The 21,869-nt window shown below is 50.0% G+C and overlaps 1 protein-coding gene across 1 annotated transcript in view; it reads left to right on the plus strand.

Moving 5' to 3' along the window:
* The first annotated feature begins 2,416 nt into the window (after window positions 1–2,416).
* LOC137422937 (allograft inflammatory factor 1) overlaps window positions 2,417–21,869 on the plus strand; it is a 132,286-nt gene continuing 112,833 nt past the window's right edge. The window contains exon 1 of the mRNA XM_078774903.1: window positions 2,417–2,463. Within this exon, the coding sequence (XP_078631029.1) occupies window positions 2,432–2,463 (32 nt within the window). The 5' untranslated portion in view covers window positions 2,417–2,431. The remainder of the gene's footprint in view (window positions 2,464–21,869) is intronic.

Below are 21,869 nucleotides of genomic sequence, written 5' to 3' on the forward strand. Positions count from 1 at the left end.
ATCGTAATCTCTGGGTCTTTGTCTGCATTATGTCGGTTGTCATGGTTTAATGCAGTGCTCGTTTGCATGGCTGGCTGAGTGAATGTACAGTCACGTGAAAAAGTAAGTACACCCCATGTAAAGTTTTGACTTTTTCAACATTTCAACATACAGCTATTTGATCTTCATTTCAGCAATATTGATTGTGACAGATAAAGGTGATATAATATAACAAATATCATGAAACATTTACATTTTGTAGGCCATTGTATAATTTAAATAAACAGAAATGCAAATTTTGCATGTGGAAAAAGTAAGTACACCCCTACATTTATCACTACTTCAAATACCTAAAATTAGAATCAGGTGCACCAGCTCAGGTGCAAATGATTAGAACATCGTTAGAGAGGATCTTGGAGGAACCTGTCTTATCTAAACCTCAGACATTTCGTTTGATTTGCTCTTTGTTGTTGAAGTGTGCGGCGTCACCATGCCAAGATCAAAAGAGCTCTATCAGGCCTTCAGAAAGAAGGTTATAGATGCCTACGAGTCTGGGAAGGGATTTAAAAAGATCTCCAAACAATTTGAAATCAATCATTCGACTGTCCGGAAGATCATCTACAAGTGGAGAAGATTCCAAACAACTGCCAACTTGTTCAGGCCAGGCCGCCCCAGCATGTTCAGCCCGAGAGCAGACCGCAAGATGCTGAAAGAAGTCTAAGAACCCCAGAATGTCATCACGGGACCTACAGGTAGCTCTTGCCACTGTTGATGTCAAAGTGCACGAGTCTACCATTAGAAAGAGGCTGCACAAATTTGATCTACATGGGAGGTGTGCCAGGAGGAAACCTTTGCTGTCCAGAAAGAACATCAGGGCAAGACTAAAGTTTGCCAATGAACACCTAGGCAAAGACCAGCACTTCTGGAACAATGTGCTCTGGACAGATGAGTCAAAGGTAGAGCTATTTGGCCACAGTACCAGAAGACATGTTTGGCAAAAACCAAAGACAGCATTTGACCGCAAGAACCTGATACCAACTGTAAAGCATGGTGGTGGAAATATTATGGTTTGGGGCAGCTTTGCTGCATCAGGGCCTGGGCAGCTCACCATCATATAATCCACTATGAATTCTTCATTGTACCAAAGGGTGCTTGAGGATAATGTGAGGCCATCTGTCGGAAAGTTGAAGCTCAACCAAATGCAACATGACAATGACCCTAAACATACCAGTAAATCCACCAAGGAATGGCTGAAAAGAAAGAAATGGAGGGTTCTGGAATGGCCAAGTCAAAGGCCGGATCTAAATCCCATCGAGATGTTGTGGGGGGATTTGAAATGAGCGGTGCATGCATGAAACCCCTCAAACATCGCACAGCTGAAAGAATTCTGCATGGAGGATTGGGCAAAAGTTTCTCCCAGTCGATGTCAGAGACTGGTAGACAGTTATAATAAACGCCTACTTGAGGTTGTTTCTGCCAAAGGGGGCAATACCACCTATTAGAGCCAAGGGTGTACTTACTTTTTCCACATGCGAAATTTGCATTTATGTTTATTTAAATTATACAATGGATTACAAAATGTAAATGTTTCATGATATTTGTTGTATTATATCACCTTTATCTATCAATATTGTTGAAATGAAGATCAAATAGCTGTATGTTGAAATATGTTGAAAAAGTCAAAACTTTACATAAAGACTGTAAATACATAAGGGAAAATCACAGGAGGCAATTACATACTGGGAATTATTTTGAAGCCCTATTTAACTAACACAAAACCACCGGGTGCCGAAAACTCCGTCCAGGTGCCGAAAACATGCAGTCGTGAGCAAGCAGCCAACCGGCCCTTCCTCGCTTCCCCCGCCAAGCGAGACGCGGCTCTCTCCTCCCCCAAAAAGCACCACAGTCAACAACACCACCTCCTCCAACGTTTCAAAAGTTCCAAAGCTCCGAAATGCTCTCTTCACGAGCGTACCCGAGACAAAAGCAACCTCCTCAGACCAAAGCTAGGACGAGAGAGAGACTGCCTGATTCTTCTTCCTCCTAGCTCTCGAACCTTCTCGCTCTGATGTCACACTGTCCAATTATGCACTTTGGGGGCGGGGCCTCACAGCCCTCTTGACCGCCCACCGATTCTCCGCCTTTACTGGGTGGGGCCTTTTTCCTATCGTGTTCATGTGGGTGGGCTTACTTGTCGATCGGCTCTGCTTGGGTTCTGTCGGCATGCATGCCAGTTATTGTTGTTTAATGGCACACTTTGCATGGCTGGCCTTTTAGTAGTTGTGAATAAGAACGTAGGAAAAGGTCACAGGGGGGCAATCACATACTAGGATAAACTAGCTTTAGACCCCACCTAGTTAACATAACACCACCCCCGTGTGGTGACACGTAAATGATCTTAAGCTCACAGTTTTTGTGCTTGAATACATCAAGATTGGCTTCCTACTCGTCCATGCTACTCTACACAGTTCTATCTCCACTATGGTATGTCATCACCTACCCCCACAAATGCAACAATATGTATATGTATATATATATATATGTTTATTGTTGCGGATCTCCCGAAGCCCGTTCCACGTTACAAAGGCGGGATTAAACCCCTTTTTCCCCCTTGGGTCTTCATGTCCACGAGGCCGAATCGCCACTTCCGCAGCATGCATGAAAAAGGGTATCAGGTCGACGCCGCACGTACCTTTAACCCACGCTGCCACGGAAGCGGGGACCGGACCTCGCACGAGCCACGCTTAATCGAGTACGCCTGAGCGGTATGCGTATCGTGTGACTCGTGCCGTTACTTTTATGGAACCTGATTCGAGCGGTTCTATTCGTACCATGCGAGGCCAATTAATGGGAGGGACGGGAACGGTCAACTAAGAGGAATAACACAATTTATTTACACAATGTACAGAATTCGGATAAAGGAAAGGGGACACAGAGTAGAAGCTTAAAGGGCCACAGACACAGAAAATCATGTTTGGTTTAATTAATAGATATTGCTTCACTTAACACTTAATCGTCCTTTTTTTTGAATAAATATCACTCGATTGGCCCCCGCCACCCAAAAAACGGCGATTTGATTGCTCATGTGACTGGCTACGTCATCGAGGGAATTTTTGTTGCTGCTGGTAGTTTTTAGCTGTTAGTGGAGTCCCGCCCCTAAAATCGTGATGTTCATTCATGATGTCACCTGTGTGATGTAATCGAGGGAAAGGTTTCTCAGCACGCAATGATAACTGCCTGACCAAGAATTTTCTGATAGTCAAAATCATTATTAAAAACTACCAACAGCAACAAAAATTCCCTTGATGACGTAGCCAGTCACATGAGCAATCAAATCGCCGTTTTTTGGGTGGCGGGGGCCAATCGAGTGATTTTTTTTTTTTTTAAAGGACGATTAAGTGTTGAGTGAAGCAATATCTATTAATTAAACCAAACATGATTTTCTGTGTCTGTGGCCCTTTAACAGTTTAACTTAAACCCAGACAAAGGGCCCACTCATGCACACGGGGAGAAGAAGAAGAGAAGTTTGCGTGCCAAACGCGCTTTGCCGTCGGTCGCTCCGGGGCAGCTTGCCCGGCGTGGCCCTCTGGCGGTCACGGCACGTATGCAGGAGAAGGCAAGCAGGAGGAGATCGCGCGTCTGTGGCCCGGAACGGGTCGTCTTCTCGAATGCGCGATTAATACAGCGCAGGGCACGGGGCACGGGGCAAGTTCGTGTACAATGACGATAACCGGCAATTGTTCAGGGGCTGGGCGATTCTCTCTCTCTCTCGCACTCCAGCTCAACCCAACTCAACTCAGAACTCCAACTGAACTCAACTGACTCAGGATACTCCCTGGCTCTGACTCGACTCCGATCCCGACTCCAACTCAACTGAGGCGGGGGGCTCGGAGCAGGGTTTTATGGCTCCGCCCCGGCCTTACTCGAATGTTCCAAGCCCCACCTCTCGTCGCCTTGGTAAGCCACTCCCCTCGAGCCCTGATTGGTGGCTCGTTGCTTACCGGCCACTCCCCCTGCAGCTCCTCCCTTCGGCCTTGCCAGGCTTGTTCAGGCCGAGCACGTGGCATTCCAGCGCCAAAAGACCGCCCTACTCACGGGCCTGCTCAACGCAAAACTAACACAGGAAAGGACTACGCTTACATTCACTAAGAAATAACTGAACTATCGCGAGGCTTCATGTTGTGGTGCGTCTACCTACGAGGGGGGGTTATCCTTTATTCCAAAACCACAACACTACACCCCTCTCTCACCAGAGTCGTCCCGAGTCGAACCCACCAATTGAACGACCGGTAGAGCCTGACATGCAAAATTAATATTACGTTTAAATGTGACACATAGGTGTGGTTCCCCCTAGAATTTACTCTGACCCATGTGTGCGACAGTCTTAGCACTAAATATGTCCCTCCTATTGCGTTGAGCAGCTATCTAACAGTTTCACACCCACAACTACCCGAGTATTTCCGGAATTTCAAACTAAACGCATAGCCGGTGGGCACATTCTTATATTTACAAGCACAGAATTTAACTTTATTTGCAATGCTATGACCCAGGACCTGTACTTTTTGGAAGAGAAGATTGGAGGGGAGAGAAAACACAACAAAACACTCATATGGCACTTGCTGCTTGCATCTTGCTTCTTGCTTCTTCTGTGTGCGTCTAACAAACCGGCTGGCCCTCTGACCGGCATACAGGCCATTTGAAGCATCAGGGCCATATAAACTTGCAGAACTTCGTTATCCCTAGCACACAATAATAAAAATGCTTTTATTTGCTTTCCATTGGCCAGCAGGGCCGTTCTCACGTGGTCCAACTGCATGGCATCAATGTCACTCAAACAAGTGGTCCGAAGGTGCAAGATGATTTTGCAGCAGGATGCTGCACAGCAGAGGTGCAAGGCCACAAGGCTTGTGGTCCATTTGTGACAAGGTGCAGCAAGAGGTGTTTTGGCAGCAAAGTGCTGCACAGTTCGGCTGCACAGGTGGAACAAAGGTGCAGAATGGATGCTGCTCAGGTGCGATGGTGCTGCACAGTTCGGCCTCCAAAATGGTCCTGGGGCGGGGGGGGGGGGGGGTGAAGACAAGGCACAACAGGCAAGCGGAAAAGACGCAGTGGCACACAGAAAAACAAGGCTGTGCGGCGCGAGAGACGCGGAAGAGCGAGCAGAGCAGACTCGTCCCTAACCGTCTGTACCCCCCACCGTTGGCTACACTACCCTAGCCCCCCTTGTATTCACAATCCGTCTCTACGTCTTGTCTCCCATATCCCCCTCTATTCCAAATTCATCTCCCAATCCCTCCCAAGGAGGGAGGGATGGAACAAACACAATGTCCTTCTTACATCGTGATGCGTCTTCCGTCCAAACAGTTTACAGAGCCTCGGTGTGGAGCTCGTCCTCCTTGGTGAATGGCTGTGGATGGTGCGAAGGGATTTCTCATCCTAACTACTCTAGTAACGTTAACTCATTTAAACTACCCGGGGTCGTACCCTGCCGATCGGCCTCTTTAAACTATGTGGTTCTAAGAACCCGAATTCCCATTGCCCACACTGTGGTTCCCTCTGAATTTGGGTCTCACTCCTGCAAATTTTCACGCTGTGCCCTCGCACAATTTCGGAGCTGGGTCGTGTGGCCCTACCAGCAGGTCTAACTACCTGCGCACCTCCGCCACTGAAGCCGCCACCCGAGCTTACCTGCTCCTCACGACTATCTAATTGGGGAAGGCCCTCCCTGGCTCTTACCCACTCTGTGCCCACTTTGGCATCGGGCAACCTGGGTCCTCTCCTGGGATCCTCAGGCCCCACTCAACTCACAACAACTACCCTAACTGGCTCCCAGAGCCTACCTATGGCCTCACCTGGCCGACAAACTACCAGTCGCGGAGTGCCTCAATAACCATACGCACTAAGTAAGCCACACGCCCAGCCATGTCACTGACTCATTCACCCTCCAAAGCACTACTTGCTACTACTCGCACCACAGGTGTCAATATCCATACAATTTGCCTATGCCCGCTACCTGGCTTTACACTACCCCTCCGGGCTTTCGTGAATGCGTTCCACCTCCCCCCATTCACTCCTTCGCACCATGCATTCCACACCAAGCATTCCACACCACTTATCTCGCACACCATTTATTCTTACACCACTTTTCTCACACACCTCAACACAATTCCATTTACACTACAACACAATTCCTCACACAGACAGCATCATCAATCTAACTACTTCCCCTAAAACTCGTGCTTCCCCGTCATCCCTTTACACTATGCACTCCCTTTTCTTTATCAACCACCGAAACTGTCTACATCCCCACTATAGTACAGGTGTCACTACTTAATTCTCATGTCCCTAAGGTTTTCTAAATCCCTAACATTATCCCAGCCCTCCCTCGGCTAGCTTCGGTGCCCCATGGAGGCAACCATTGCTGGCACCCCCATGTGCCTATCACTGCCATCCCCCTAAACTAGTGCTCATGGCCCCCCCCATGTGAGGAATGGTGACACTACCATTCCCCCACGTAGGGGACACTACTCCCCCCAGTCCTCTATGCTACGAGCCCCCACATGTGGAGGTATCTTGTCGCGGCTCGGCCTCGATGGGCCGAGTGATCCATGTGGGTGGTTGGTCGCCTGTATGGGGTGTCCGTCCAGCATTTTCGATCCAAGGGGGGAGGGATTGATGGGCCCAGGTGCCGGGCTCCATCCCTTCGCGGGGCCTTGCGGTCCCACGCACGAGGACCCAGCTGGCCCCGGTCGGAGCACCGCACCTGATAGGTAGGGTGTGTGGCTCCGAAAACTCCCACCTCCCCTTGAACCCGGCCGATCACCCTTGCCGCCTCGGCACGGCACCAACCATACAGTGCGGGGGGCCGGAGGCACGAATCATGCACGCCGGTGCTTGTGAGACCGACGCAGCATGGATTCCCTCCGTACTCCGTATTCCCTCCGATTCACTCCGTATCCTGCTGCACACAACTCACCGGGGGCTCGCGTCTGCTACCCGTCCCGCTAGGCACTGCCCCATTCGGTGTCAATGCCTGAGCCGCGTCCTCACACCTCGCGACACACTCCACATTCGCACACCCAGGCGCACACACGCCTCTCACACACTCTGTTATGCACTCTTTTTTTACACACTCAGGTGTGCACTTTTCCTCCACACATTAGGCCCTCGCACACTCCTTTTCCACACCCTCGGGTACGCACTCTCTCTCACACTCCGTACCACTCGTACACCGCACAATGGGCCCATCGCGAACGCCCGGGTCTCGCCTCTTTCCCAAGCGTGCCGAACACCCGTTCGCACCAAACAAATTCGCGCCACTTTCGCAACTCACCACGGGGCTCTCCTTCTCCGCCAGCACCTGCAAACCTTTTATTGGGTTAGCAAGCCCGGCATCACGGTGCAAATACAGACTTTGTTCAGGCTCCATCACCACCTCCCGTGATTTTTTTTCTGTTTCTCCCGTCTCTTCAGCCCCAATTGTTTCTTCTTTTTCCCGGGTTACCTCCTCTAACTCGACGATCGTCGGCGCCCCCAAAATTTCGTCTTCCAATTCGACCTTCCTCGGCGCCCCCGAAATTTTATTTTCCAATTTGACGATCGTCGGCTCCTCTACACCCCGTGTCGCGACTCCCATAGCCCCGGTCAACTTGGCTATCTTCCGCTCTAGCTCGCTCCCCACGCGTTCTCCGCATCGCATCACCTCGTCGCGTACCACCGCGACCTTCCCACTCAACCTGCGCCCAATGTCCTCCCCCCAACTTTTTCATGTCCTTTTTTGACTCTGCCCTCATCTTCTGCATATCACACCTGGATTCTTTTATTTCGTCCCCCAATTTTTCCATTTGACCACCCATTTTGTTTTCCAACCCTTCCATGTTACACCTTGCTTCGTCCCTCATGGCGTCCATTTTTGCATTCATCTTATTCATTTCCCTTCTTGATTCGTCCCCCTCCATTTTCAGGGAGGCTATGAATTGTGTCATGAATGATTGCATGTCAAAACCCGCCTGCACAGCGGGCTTGGCCTCCGCCGCCACGTGCGAGGCGCCGCCATTTTCGTTACCAACTGCCGCAGCCTCTTCACTTTCCTCCACTACCAACTGTCCCTGCGGGTCCTGGGTCATTAGTTCTTCATCATTCATTATTCCCACCGGCATTTGACCATCTTGGCCAGCCATGGTACGAATTTAATTTTGGTTTTAAAACTAAATTTCGGGCGCTCGTCATTTCGAGTGCGTGAAGCGCACTCTCGGTCCAATTATATCCCACGCCTAGACACCAATTTGTTGCGGATCTCCCGAAGCCCGTTCCACGTTACAAAGGGGGGATTAAACCCCTTTTTTCCCCTTGTAGGCCTCAAGCTGACACCGTGTATCGTTCAATCCCGTTCCGAGGTCAGAGAGACTAAAACATAATCACTGGTAATCTGAGTATGTGCCGAGTTGTAGCACATACAAAAAGTTTAACTATCAGATCCTGCCAGTTTGAAAGTTTTCCACACGTTTATGTCGCACTACTTTGTCTTGCATCGAAGGCACTGATGTTGAATCTAGGCCTATCAGAACACTTGCTTGGGTCACATGACATACAAAATGGCGGCGCCCATGTCGCGCTGAATGTTTAGTCATGGCCTCGGGAAAATCGCGTTTAAAGTGCTTCATGCACTTTGAACATGTCGTGAATGACATAACTTCGCCGTTTATGCCTCTTTAAAAAAAAAAAAAAAACACCTTTAGAGGCCATTTTCCCCCGCAAGCGGGGGTTGTCCTTTTTCGGGGACCGTGGTTGTTGTTTTTCGGTCCCCTTTTTGAAGCAATGTTTTACGGCCGGATGCCCTTCCTGCCGCCAACCCTTTTTGTCGCCTTTTTTACGACAAGCAGGGAATTACCAGTGAACTGGTACTCAATTAGCCGACCTCGGAAGGATGACAGGCTGAGTCAACCCCCCTGGCGTTAATTCAGCGATCGACCGGGATTCGAACCCAGGATCCTAGGATCCTAAGCTGGCACCCTAGCCGCTAGCCCAACACCAGGGACTAACGCCTCTTAGATGGGGTAAATATCGTGAATGCCTACAGACGTGGCTGCAATTGGACGGTGAGTGTCACAATCTTGCCAACAGACACCAGCATCTGGTCAACGTCGAGTTCACCAACACCTCCACGAGTTTATGATACACCTCCACGAGTCTACGATACACCTCCACGAGTCTACGATACACCTCCACGAGTCTACAATACACCTCCACGAGTCTACAATACACCTCCACGAGTCTACAATACACCTCCACGAGTCTACAATACACCTCCACGAGTCTAGGATCTACCTCCACGAGTCTAGGATCTACCTCCACGGGTCTAGGATCTACTTCCACGAGTCTATGATCTACCTCCACGGGTCTAGGATCTACTTCCACGAGTCTAGGATCTACCTCCACGAGTCTAGGATCTACCTCCACGAGTCTAGGATCTACCTACACTGCTAATTATACCCCAAGTTATTGTGCAGGGTGGGACGAAACGAGCTCTGTTGTACAATGTCTGCATCGGTGGGTGATATTGGATATGCGTCCGCCTGCGTTCGATGTCAACCAACTGTTTACGTTTGATCTCGATCAAAGGTCACATGACAGAGGTAAAACCTCAGATGTTCCAAACTCGAGTTATGATCTGCAAAAATATTTTCAAAGGGCACATGTCCTGTTACACCCAAAAAATTAATCTGTCCATCTTTGCACAGCAGGCCATTGTGGTATCAAATTTGGTTGTTGTTGTATCACTTCGGACAGTTCTCTCGAACAAGCCCGTGACACAAAGACAGCGGATCGATCTCCCAGAAACGACCCAGAGATCCCCCACATCGAGGATGGTGTGACCCACCTTCACGAAGTCAGGGCCACGTCAGAGTTGGAGAAAGAGAGAAACAGGGACAAGAGGTCCATGGGGACCAATCGGCACTCTGACCCTAATAAAGCGCTGACCTGACGAATCCGGGCAGCAGGACAGAATGGGGTAGATTTTGCCCCCGAATTGCATTGGGGGGAGGAGGGGGAAGGGTTCGACCACCATGAAGAAGCATCCGCGATATTTACTGTCAAGTTTGATTGAAATCCCTTCTCTCGTCCACAAGTTGTGGTAACCAAGATTTTAAATTAAAGGTCACATGACCATGGTCCCTTTGACCTTTTCAACCCAAAATCGAACCAGTTCATCTTTGCATTACAGTTCATACCAATTTTGTTATCATACCAATTATTACAGTTCATACCAATAAGCCAATCCCATAAGCGGTTATTCTGGAAACGAAAGTCTGGTACGGACCGACAACCGGACGGACAACCGTCCTGCGGAGGCATAAAAACGTGCACTGTATACTAATTTTAATAATAAAATACTCACGATCACCTTGCTGTTCTACCTGAGCTAATTAATTGCTGATTAATTCTACCTGAGATTTTTCAAGTATATTGCTTGATCTTGTGCGTTATTCTGTCTGTTTGTCTGTCTGTCTGTCTGTTTGTTTGTTTGTCTGTCTGTCTGTCTGTGTCTGTCAGGCGCCTACAGGTCACAATTTTCAACCGATCTTCACGAAATTTCACCAAATGGTAGAGTTGGTCATAAGCAAGAAGCTTACTGTTTTTGGGATCAAAAGGTCAATAGGTCAACATAGGCCAAAGTTCACCAACTTTGTCGAATTTCTAAAATCCTCAATTTTCATCCGATTGCCTTGAAATTTTAAGAAGATTTGTGCTACTTGAGCCCGTGGACATTCAGAATTTTCGCATACATCGAAGCCTGTATCTTTGCGTATTGACACGACGGTGAATAAACTATCATGCGATTTACTTCAGGTGTGTGCCTTATTATTATCTATGGATTGATACTTATTGTATCAATGGATTATCATGTATTCATCGGATTCATACCGCCGACCGTAATACCAAGCTTCCCTACTCTACATTCACTACGCTATCCCTGGTCATCATGCGGTCCCCATATGCATCTGGAGGCATTTTTAGTGTCGCCTTTATCAGTTGTTTTCCAGACAACCACGAAACGTCGTCAATAAGCAGTATCCCTTCCATATGCCAAGCTTACCCATTTTCGAGAGGATATCTCTGATGGTTTCGAAAATATTTTGAGTTAATTTCGGAGAAATTCATTGAATTTTACAGTAGGTACATATGACAAAAGTACATTTTTTACATTTCCGCTGTATGATGTGCGCGTAAGTAAGAGCCTTTAAAACTAACAGGGCCACAGAACCATGGGAGGTCTGTGCCTAGCATAAATTCCTAGGCTGAATTATATTGTTGTGGATATGAGAATTGTGTTTTTTTATTGTTGTGTAAATTGTTGTAAAAATATCGCCCTCCTTCCTCCAGTTGTGTATAAAGGTCAAAGTGCGTCCCGTAATTAGGTCATAAACAATCACGCTTAGCCAATCATAGATTTCCTCCTTGTTGGTAGTTATTTCCCTATTCTGTGTATTAGGCTAAGGATTTGTCTTCCATTAATTAATACTCCATTGCACCGAATTCAGACAAGGTAGATTCCCTGCACATTCCCCTTTCCTCAATTGCCAACTGCATTGAGCGGTTCGCTGAATTCTGCTGCAGCTGTGGGTTGTTGTTTTCGCTCCAAGACTCCATTAGCCACGAGGTCGTCTCGGAGCCAAAGGTGGGAGGAGTCGGCCCAGCGCCGGGGACAAGGCGTGGTCTAGCCAACGCCCCCTCTAAGGGCGGGGTCGGTGAGCCCTCGCGACCAATCAGGGCCGAGGCGAGCTCACCGATGGGCGTGTCCTAGCGGCCGGCGGCTTGATCGCCGGGGGGCGATATAAAGTGCGTGCGCATGCGTCAGGACGGTAGTTAGTAGTTGGTTGTTGGTGGCTGAAAGAAGAGACAGCAAGCCTTTTGAGTTAGTAGTTGGTTGTTGGTGGCTGAAAGAAGAGACAGCAAGCCTTTTGAGAGAGCGGTTGGTGGTTGGTGGCTGAAAGTACCGTTGCTGCTGAAGGAGGAAGGGTTGATGAAGAACGAGAGTGGCGTTGGAGGAGGACGAGTTGAGTGTGGCGTTAAGTGGCATTAAAGTGGAGCTGAAGAGCCCGGAGTCCACGACGCGCCGATCCGCTCGCGGTGAACGATACGCGCCGCTGGACACCAAGGCTTTCCCGCCAAGAACGCGGGTGGACTCCTGGAGTGGGACCTCGACGCCTGTAGTGGCCTGGGCCTTCCCATGCCTCCTTCCAGCCAATCCACTCTGCAATTCCCCGTGTGAGTCTGTCTTTTGTTTGTTCTATCCTGGGTTTCTAAGTAAGACTGAATAGGTAAGCTAGAATTTTCACTGTGTCTCCTTGATTTCTTCTGTAAATTATTTTATTATCCTTCCTTCTCCTTGGTTTCTTTTGGTTGTAAATAGCAAATAAATTATATTCGTATTTCCTACTTCTGTCTTCCTCTTCTTCACATCCGTGTCGCCTTTGTCTTTTCCCCATTGAATATCTGTGGCACGATTTGGCCCACGTTTAAGGAATAGGGTCTTAGTCATTGTTAATAGTTCGGGCCGCGGCCGCCATCCGCTCGGCAAATCAACACCTTATCCGCGGTCCGTAACAATATGTACTGACGGAGATACCACGCCGCAAAGTCGGCACCGGAGCTAAAAACCCTCCTTTTTGACTCTACATGACCTAGTTTGATGTGGTCGTTCACGGAAACTGGCAGGATTTCAGAGTTAAACTTTTAACACAAGGTCAGGCATGTTATATACAATACAAAAATGCATAGAAATCGTAGTCCCACGAGTTCGGAACGAAACTCATTTTTTTGGCACTATTTCAGACCTCAGCTTGAGGCCTATTGGGTCTTTGTGTCCACGAGGCCGAATCGCCACTTCCGCAGCATGCGTGAAAAAGAGTATCGGGTCGACGCCGCAGGTACCTTTAACCCACGCTGCCACGAAAGCGGGGACCGGACCTCGCACGAGCCACGCTTAATCGAGTACGCCCGAGCGGTATGCGTATCGCGTGACTCGTGCCGTTACTTTTATGGAACCCGATTCAAGCGGTTCTATTCGTACCATGTGAGGCCAATTAATGGAAGGGACGGGAACGGTCAAATAAGAGGAATAACACAATTTATTTACACAATGTACAGGATTCAGATAAAGGAAAGGGGACACAGAGCAGCAGCTTAACAGTTTAACTAATTCCCAGACAAAGGGCCCACTCACGCCCACGGGGAGAAGAAGAAGAGAAGTTTGCACGCCAAATGCGCTTTGCTGTCGGTCGCTCCGGGGCAGCTCGCCCGGCGTGGCCCTCTGGCGGTCACGGCACGTATGCAGGAGAAGGCAGGTAGGAGGAGATCGCTCATCTGTGGCCCGGAACGGGTCGTCTTCTCGAATGCGCGATTAATACAGCGCAGGGCACGGGGCACGGGGCAAGTTCGTGTACAATGACGATAACCGGCAATTGTTCAGGGGCTGGGCGATTCTCTCTCTCTCTCGCACTCCAGCTCAACCCAACTCAACTCAGAACTACAACTGAACTCGACTGACTCACGATACTCCCTGGATCTGACTCGACTCCGATCCTGACTCCAGCTCAACTGAGGCGGGGGGCTCGGAGCAGGGTTTTATGGCTCCGCCCCGGCCTTACTCGAATGTTGCAAGACCCACCTCTCGCCGCCGTGGTAAGCCACTCCCCTCGAGCCCTGATTGGCGGCTCGTTGCTTACCGGCCACTCCCCCTGCAGCTCCTCGCTTCGGCCTTGCCAGGCTTGTTCAGGCCGAGCACGTGGCATTCCAGCGCCAAAAGACCGCCCGACTCATGGGCCTGCTCAACACAAAACTAACACAGGAAAGGACTGCGCTTACATTCACGAAGAAATAACTGACCTATCGTGAGGCTTCATGTTGTGGTGCGTCTACCTACGAGGGGGGGTTATCCTTTATTCCAAAACCACAACAATATATATATTTATATATATTGTTTTGGTTTTGTGGTTTTATAATAAAGGTTAATTGCCCCTCCTAGTTAGTTACACTACAACATGTAGCCTCGTTTAAGCTCAGTTATTTCCTAGTAAACATAAGAGTAGTGTAATAATGTTGCTTCTGGGACACCTCCGTTTAACATGGGAAATCCCTATCTAATGTCATTTACCCCCTTGTCTTTTTCAAAAATCATAAACACCTCTATTTCTCCCACCCTCATCTTTATGAACCTTTTGTCTGTAGTACCTATCCTTAATGTTGTTCATTAGACCACTCAAACACTACAAATATTTGTTTTCTCTTATAGACCTATCATCCTTCTTCTACATATCATCTGGCAGATTAATCTTTGACCCACTCAAACATTGACCCATTCACTTCCATATTAATTCTTTCCCTCCCTCATTGCCCCTAAACACCTATATTTCTCTCACCCTGTTCTTTACGAACCTTCTAACCTTTTGACATGTTATCCTTATTCATTAGACCACTTAAACACCTGTGATCCTTCTGACCTCATGGACCTTTTAACCTTTTACTCTTAATATCATCTGGTGAATATAACCCACTCAAACAACGACCCTACAAATATTTGTTTATGCGTGGGAAATAATTTAATTCTCCTACAACTCTCTTCACCATCTAATATATTGTTGCGAATATGGAATTTGACCTCCATATCCGCTTGTAAATATTCCCCTATCTTCTCCGATACTCCCCAACTCTCCCCTTACCCCATTCCCTAGTCCCATTGTCTGTAAACAACACCCATTAGAGCCGATCTTCCCCTTCATTCCCCCATTAAATGTCGTGCCCAGGTCCCCCGCACCACACGTAGACAATTATAGGACATCTTGCTAGTTATTCTTAATCTATGTCAGTTAAGGACTTGTTTCCATTAATTATGACTCTTCGTTGCACCAGAATGTGATGATATGGCACCAGTAGGAGTTTAGGACCTTCCCATACCTCCCCGCATCTCTTCCCATCATCTCAAGCTCCAACAACAACCACAACAACAGCGGCTTTGCGTCCTCACTCCGGCTCGGTTGGCCGCCATTGAACATGTGCTCGACGGGGTTACCCAGAAGGGGGCTCCCTGTCGGCCCCTCGTCAAGGGCGGAGCCGGTAACCCCCGCACCCAATGAGAAGCCATGGGCCGATGCCATATGGGGCGGAGCTAACGAGCGAGGGCGTGACTCCCCGCCGGATATACGCGGCCCCGCGCCGGACGTGACGTCAGATGCGCCCCGAGCTTGGAAGGACAAGACGCCACCCTCCCGAGCGCTGAGCGACCTCCCCGGCATCTCCACCAAAGTCGCGACCCACGAGCGCTGAGCGACCTCCCCGGCATCTCCACCAAAGTCGCGACCCACGAGCGCTGAGCGACCTCCCCGCATCTGCTGGACACCAACGTACGCGATTCTGTCCCTGAGCCAGGTGCACCTGAGCCATCGACTGCCGCTTTCCTTGCCATCAAATCCCGTGTGAGTCAGCGTTGTCCCGTTTATCTGTGGTCTGTCTAGGGTTAATATAAGAGTGTGTCTAAGTGCCTGTCTTCCTATGATGTCCCTCTCGTCCCTGTAATCTAACCTTTTTCCGTACGAATATACTTGAAAATCGAAACCCTGGTGTCGTATTGTGTCATTATAGCCCAGCCGGGTGTCTTCTCTTTCCTATTGAGCCAGCGTAGCGCGATTAGTTAACATTCGGGCACAATCGGGTAACTTGTACGGATACGGCGGCCATCCCGCTCGGCCCACCATACCATCAAAGTCGTATCTGTAACAATTGGTGTCGAGGAGTGAGATTGGACCCGGAGCGCGTTTACGCGCTCGAAATTATAACAGCGAAATTTGATTGTGTTTTACAAAAAAAATAAAATAATAAAAACCCGAATTTTGAAAGTCGCGCTATGGCGGATCAAGACGGCTGGGGTCCGGTAGGGGAGAGTGAGGCAGGGTCGGTCCAGGACCAAAATGAGGGACGTGAGGAGAGCGAAACAGCGAGGGTAGCAGGCGCGCAAAATGGCGCCTCGCTGGTCACCGCGCCGGCGACCGTGACAGCGCCCCTGGTGGATCCGAACCTTTTCCTCCTGCAAATGGGGGCCCTTATGGACAGGCTAGAAGCCAAAATGGGACAAATGGGGAACCGGATGGATGCTCGGAGTGAGCGATTGGAGGGCCAACTGGGGGTAATAAGGGACGAAGCGAGGGCTCAGAGTGAGCAAATGGGGGTAATGAGGGACGAAGCGAGGGGTACCAGTGAGGGGTTAGACAATAATTTTGAGGAGTTAGACAAGAAATTTGGGAAGTTAGACAATAATTTTGAGGGGTTAGACAACGGGATAAAAGAAGTGAAAAATGGGTTAACGGGGGTAGAAAACAGAATGGCCGCTCAAGAGAATCAAATGGAAGGGATGCAAAAAGGGTTAGAGGGGTTAGAAAACAGTATGGAAGGCAAATTGAGGGACATGAGGGACCAAGCGGAAAGGGAAGTTAAACAAATGGAGCAGCAGATAGAGGGGGTCAGAATGGGGGTAGAAACCAAACTGGATGCTCACAGGGAGGAAATGGAGCAGATGAGGGTGGCATCTGGGCAGGAGATGCAAGTGATGGGAGAGCAGATCAGAGGAGGAGTGAGTGAGGAGGTCGGAGGAGTGCGCGAGGAGGTGAGGCACTGTGAGGAGCACATGGAAAAGGAGGTGAGAAAGGGGACTGTAAAATTGCAAGGTGGTATAGAGGAGTTGACGCTGGGAGTAGAACAACTGACAGTGGGACAAAAGGAGTTGGGGGACCAGGTAAAGAAGAACACAGCGGTAATAGAGGGTTTAAAATCGACACAGAAGGAGATGAAAAAGGACGTAGGGGTAATTAAAAAAGAGTGCCAGACGGTACATGAGGACCTGACGAGGAAAATGGACAAGGTGGTAGAGGTAATGGAGGTTAAAGAGCGGGAGGTGCGGGAGCACATAGAAAAAAATAAAGTGGAGTTAGAGGAAGAACTTAAAGGGGCGCACGAAGAGATGAAGGAGATGAAGCAAAAATTAGAAGAAGTGGAGGAAGGGATGAGCGAAATTAAGAAGCGACGGAGAGGGGATAACAAAGAGATAAAAGAGGAGATAAAAGAATTGGTCCAAAGTCTGTGTTTGGATCGTGATGATGTGCTCATTAACCGGATGAGGGATTCGCAGGTGATGGAGGAGAAGCGAAGAGGAAGAGGACCCGGTGTAAGTGGTGACCAATATGGTCGTGCGTATGATGCGCCAGGTGATTTAAGAGGCTTGGGGGTCGAGATAGACCCGGGTGTTCGTGAGAGGCCGTTGGTGAAGTGTGCGACAGGTCTGGTGTGCGAAAGAGGAGGTGTGCGAGAAAGTCCGACTCTGGGGTGTGTGAGGAAAAAGTGCGTGCCAAGGAGTGAGTGTGCTGGCGAGAGTGAGTCGGTCGTAGCGTGTGTGCGAGGGAGCACATGGAAGCGCGGGGTGGTGAGTGTTACAGAGGGTGTGACGGGAGAGTGTGCGCAAGAGTGTGCGCGAGAAAGGTGTGTGACGGACAGGTGCATGAGGAAAGTGTGCGCTGTCAGAAGTAAGGAAGAGTGTCCACCTGTGGTGAGTGTTACAGAGGGTGTAACGGGAGAGTGTGCGCGAGAAAGGTGTGTGACGGACAGGTGCATGAGGAAAGAGTGCGCTGTCAGAAGTAAGGAAGAGTGTCCACCTGTGGTGAGTGTTACAGAGGGTGTAACGGGAGAGTGTGCGCGAGAAAGGTGTGTGACGGACAGGTGCATGAGGAAAGAGTGCGCTGTCAAGAGTAAGGGTGAGTGCGCTGTCAGGAATGGAGGTGAAAGTAGTGGGAGTGACATGGAGCGTGAGTTAGTTGTGACAGGTGAGCGAGGATGTACACCTGGGATGGAAGGATGCACACCTGGAATGGTAGAGCGTGAGTGGGAATGCACGCTGGAGTTGGTGGTGAGGCACGTGGTTGGGTGTGCGAATGAGGGCACACCTGTGATTGTCACAGAGGAGGTGACTGAGGAGGGGGCGCGAAGAGGTGTTTTGGTGAGGTGTGCGACCAACGAATGTGTGCCAAAGTGTTCGGTGGTCAGGTGTGTGACCAAGGCTGTGAGTGGAATGGGTGTACCTGGGTGTGTAAGGAAAGGTACGAGGAGCATGGGCACGGCTGGAGGTGTGAGCAAGGAACGGGCTGCGGGATGTAAGCATGCAGGTGAAGCATCGACGTTAGACGGGGTAGAGTTTAGAACGACTTATAGCCGAGTCAGGCCCTCGGTGCGTGCTGGGCCTCGCTTTGAACGGCCGCGTCCGTGCTCCACTAGGCGGAGCGGGCAGCCCGATAGAAAGGGTCGTCATGGCGACCACTTTTTGGTGAGACGTGCCGGCAGGTCGAGAGCGGGACATTGGATGGCTCCACGCCGAGGTGATGCATGGGATCTCGGCCCGGGTAAGCCCCCGTCCCTGCACCGAGTGCCGGACGCATCCAGCCGCTGGCACAAAACAACCAGCATCCATTGCTTGGCTTTACGAAGCCGGGCTTTGGACAGGGATTGGCGCACCGAGAGGTATTAGTGAGTCGACTGGGTGATGAGGTTAGTGTTTTGGACCCAAAATTAGAGAAAAACAAAATTTGATGATTGGCAAAGGATTGGCAGTAGTGATTGGCAGATGATGGGCAGTGATTGGCCAAATTTTTGATTTGTTGGAATTTGATGTGCAAAATTGGTAGTGAGAGACCCCCGATGTGGTGGGATGGCAAATCCACCATCCTTCCCATGAGTGGGGCAAAGGAGCAATAGATTATGGGGTGTATGGCAGTGAAAACTAGCCCGGGTGGGTTAGGATATGGTGTGTAGGGATCTAGCGAAGATGACCTTAGGTAACGTTAAGTTTAGTTAGTGACTGATACCTGTAGTGGGGACGCAGGTAGATTAGTATGGATGATAATGACGTGGGAGCGCAATAGTTTAAAGGGACGACTGGGAAGCGCAAGTTTCAGAAGGGAGTAGTTAGCTGAGATGATGCCGTGTTTGTGAGAATTGAACAGGTGTGATTGCACAGGTGTGCAATTGGACAGGTGTGTGGAGCAGTGTATGAGTAGTGAGTGTGTGGATCAGCGCGAATGCGCTTGGGGAGAGAAGGGTGCAGGTGGCACCAGGTGTGAGAGCACAGGGTGCAAGTACAGGTGTGTGGAGAGAGTTGGAGTAAGTGGTATGGAGTGGTGTGCGTGGTGCGAAGGTGTGGATGGGGGAAGAGTGGACCCCTTTCACGAGTACCCGGGGCGGGTAGTGTAAGTGTTAGGTAGCGGGTACAGGTAAATTGTGGTTGAATATTGGCATTTGTGGTGCGGTTGCAGAATGGTGTTGTGAATGGGTGCAGTAGTGTTGTGGAAATGGCTGGGCGTGTAGCCTGTTAGTGTGTGTAGTTGGTTGGGCACTCCACCACTGTGAGGATGTCGGCCAGGTGAGGCCGCAGGTGGGCTCTGGGAGCCGGTAGTTGTGAGTGGGTGCCTGAGGATCCCGGGTGTGGATCGGGCAGCCCAGTGCCAGAGAGGGCACGGAGTGGGGAGAGAGCCAGAGGGCCTTCCCCAGGTAGTTAGGTTAGGGTAAGGAGCAGGTAAGCTCGGAGGCAACTGCAGTGGTGGAGGTGTGCAGGTGGGTAGACCCACTGGGAGAGGTACACGCCGCAGCCCAGAAATTGTGCGAGGGCACCGGGAGATGAATCGGGGGAGTGAGACCCCAAATTGAAGAGCACCACAGTTTGGCCAATGGGAATTGGTTTTTAGAACCCATAGTGTAAGAGGGCCAATGGTTTGGCCGGAGAAAGACCCCGGGTAGTGTAAAGTTGTTAAAGTCATTTAGGAAATAGTTAGGATTGATGAACCTGTCGCACCATACGCAGCCACTTACCTGTGGTGATGATGATGACTCCACACCTGTGTTTTCTTTGTTTTGTTGCAGGAGATGAATCGCTGTGTGGATTTGTGAGACGCATCACGACGTGGATGAGACATTGGGGTGATTCCATCTCTCCCTCCCTAGGAGGGACTGATGATGAATTGGTAATGGCAAATTATGATGTTGAGTTGGAGATGGCAAATTTTGATGAGAGTTGAAAATGGCAAATTTGATTGGTTAGGAGGGAGAGAAGACGAATTTGGTTTATGGGAGGAACGGGGAAGACAGTAGGGATGTTTGTTGATTTGTAAAGTAGATGTTTATGGGTAGTGTTGTGTTTTGTGGATACAGTAAGGGGTAAGGGAGGGGCCATGTAGGTTACCTGGTGGGGGGGGGGCGTACGATAGGAACGTACCTGTCTCACCTGGTTCCCATGTGCCCCCAGTGTGCATTACCTTATATTGCGTGCACTTTTGCGCCCTTACCACCTTACTCACTTGTTTCTTCTTTTGTCTCCCACCTCCGAGGATCTGGCTTTGGGGTAGAGAGAGAGGAGAGAGAGGTGCTGGCTGCGCAGTTGTGGGCCTGCACTTTCGCTGTTCGCTGCCTGGATCGGTACACCATATGGACCGCAATGTTTGTGGCCACCCACAATGGACCGCAGTTCGTTTGCGGCCAAGCACCACCCGGGGATGGACCTATGGGTCAACGTGGCACCTATGCCATACAGGTGAACCACTTTTAGTACCACCAAGTGCACCACAAGAAGAGCAAGAGACACCTGCAGGGTTAGGGGTTGTTGAAGTTATTTTTATTTCATTGAACAATGGTGACTGCACCGATTGGTGGTGGGGTGGTGCTGTTGGTGCTCGGGAAAGGGTGCTCTGCACGTTATTAAAGGCCGTCGGCCACAGAGCACTCGTGGGTTGGTGTATCGATGTTGGCAAGCGCGCTCTCTCTATGCATAACATCTGCATGTGTTCCTCCAAAAACAGGTCCTGGATCGTAGTGTAAATAGCAGCGTAGTCTTGTAAATAATGCTCCCTACCGGCTGTATGTTTAGTTTGAGAATTCTTTCCGGATTCGGTTATCCTGTGGGTGTGTTTCTGAGAGGAGAAGGGTGCAACGTCGCAGGGGGACATATTTACTCATTTGTGAATATCTATAAAACTGTCGCACTCAGGGTAGAGTTAATAGTAGAGGGAACTACATTGCGTGCCACACTAAAGTAGGTAAAAATTTATCGGGTCGGGACGCCCCGAGGGTAGAGAAGGGTGCAATGTTGCGAATATGGAATTTGACCTCCATATCCGCTTGTAAATATTCCCCTATCTTCTCCGATACTCCCCAACTCTCCCCTTACCCCATTCCCTAGTCCCATTGTCTGTAAACAACACCCATTAGAGCCGATCTTCCCCTTCATTCCCCCATTAAATGTCGTGCCCAGGTCCCCCGCACCACACGTAGACAATTATAGGACATCTTGCTAGTTATTCTTAATCTATGTCAGTTAAGGACTTGTTTCCATTAATTATGACTCTTCGTTGCACCAGAATGTGATGATATGGCACCAGTAGGAGTTTAGGACCTTCCCATACCTCCCCGCATCTCTTCCCATCATCTCAAGCTCCAACAACAACCACAACAACAGCGGCTTTGCGTCCTCACTCCGGCTCGGTTGGCCGCCATTGAACATGTGCTCGACGGGGTTACCCAGAAGGGGGCTCCCTGTCGGCCCCTCGTCAAGGGCGGAGCCGGTAACCCCCGCACCCAATGAGAAGCCATGGGCCGATGCCATATGGGGCGGAGCTAACGAGCGAGGGCGTGACTCCCCGCCGGATATACGCGGCCCCGCGCCGGACGTGACGTCAGATGCGCCCCGAGCTTGGAAGGACAAGACGCCACCCTCCCGAGCGCTGAGCGACCTCCCCGGCATCTCCACCAAAGTCGCGACCCACGAGCGCTGAGCGACCTCCCCGGCATCTCCACCAAAGTCG

Source organism: Myxine glutinosa, chromosome 3 (assembly GCF_964187855.1).
Source record: "Myxine glutinosa chromosome 3, kmMyxGlut1.1, whole genome shotgun sequence".
Taxonomy (NCBI): domain Eukaryota; kingdom Metazoa; phylum Chordata; class Myxini; order Myxiniformes; family Myxinidae; genus Myxine; species Myxine glutinosa.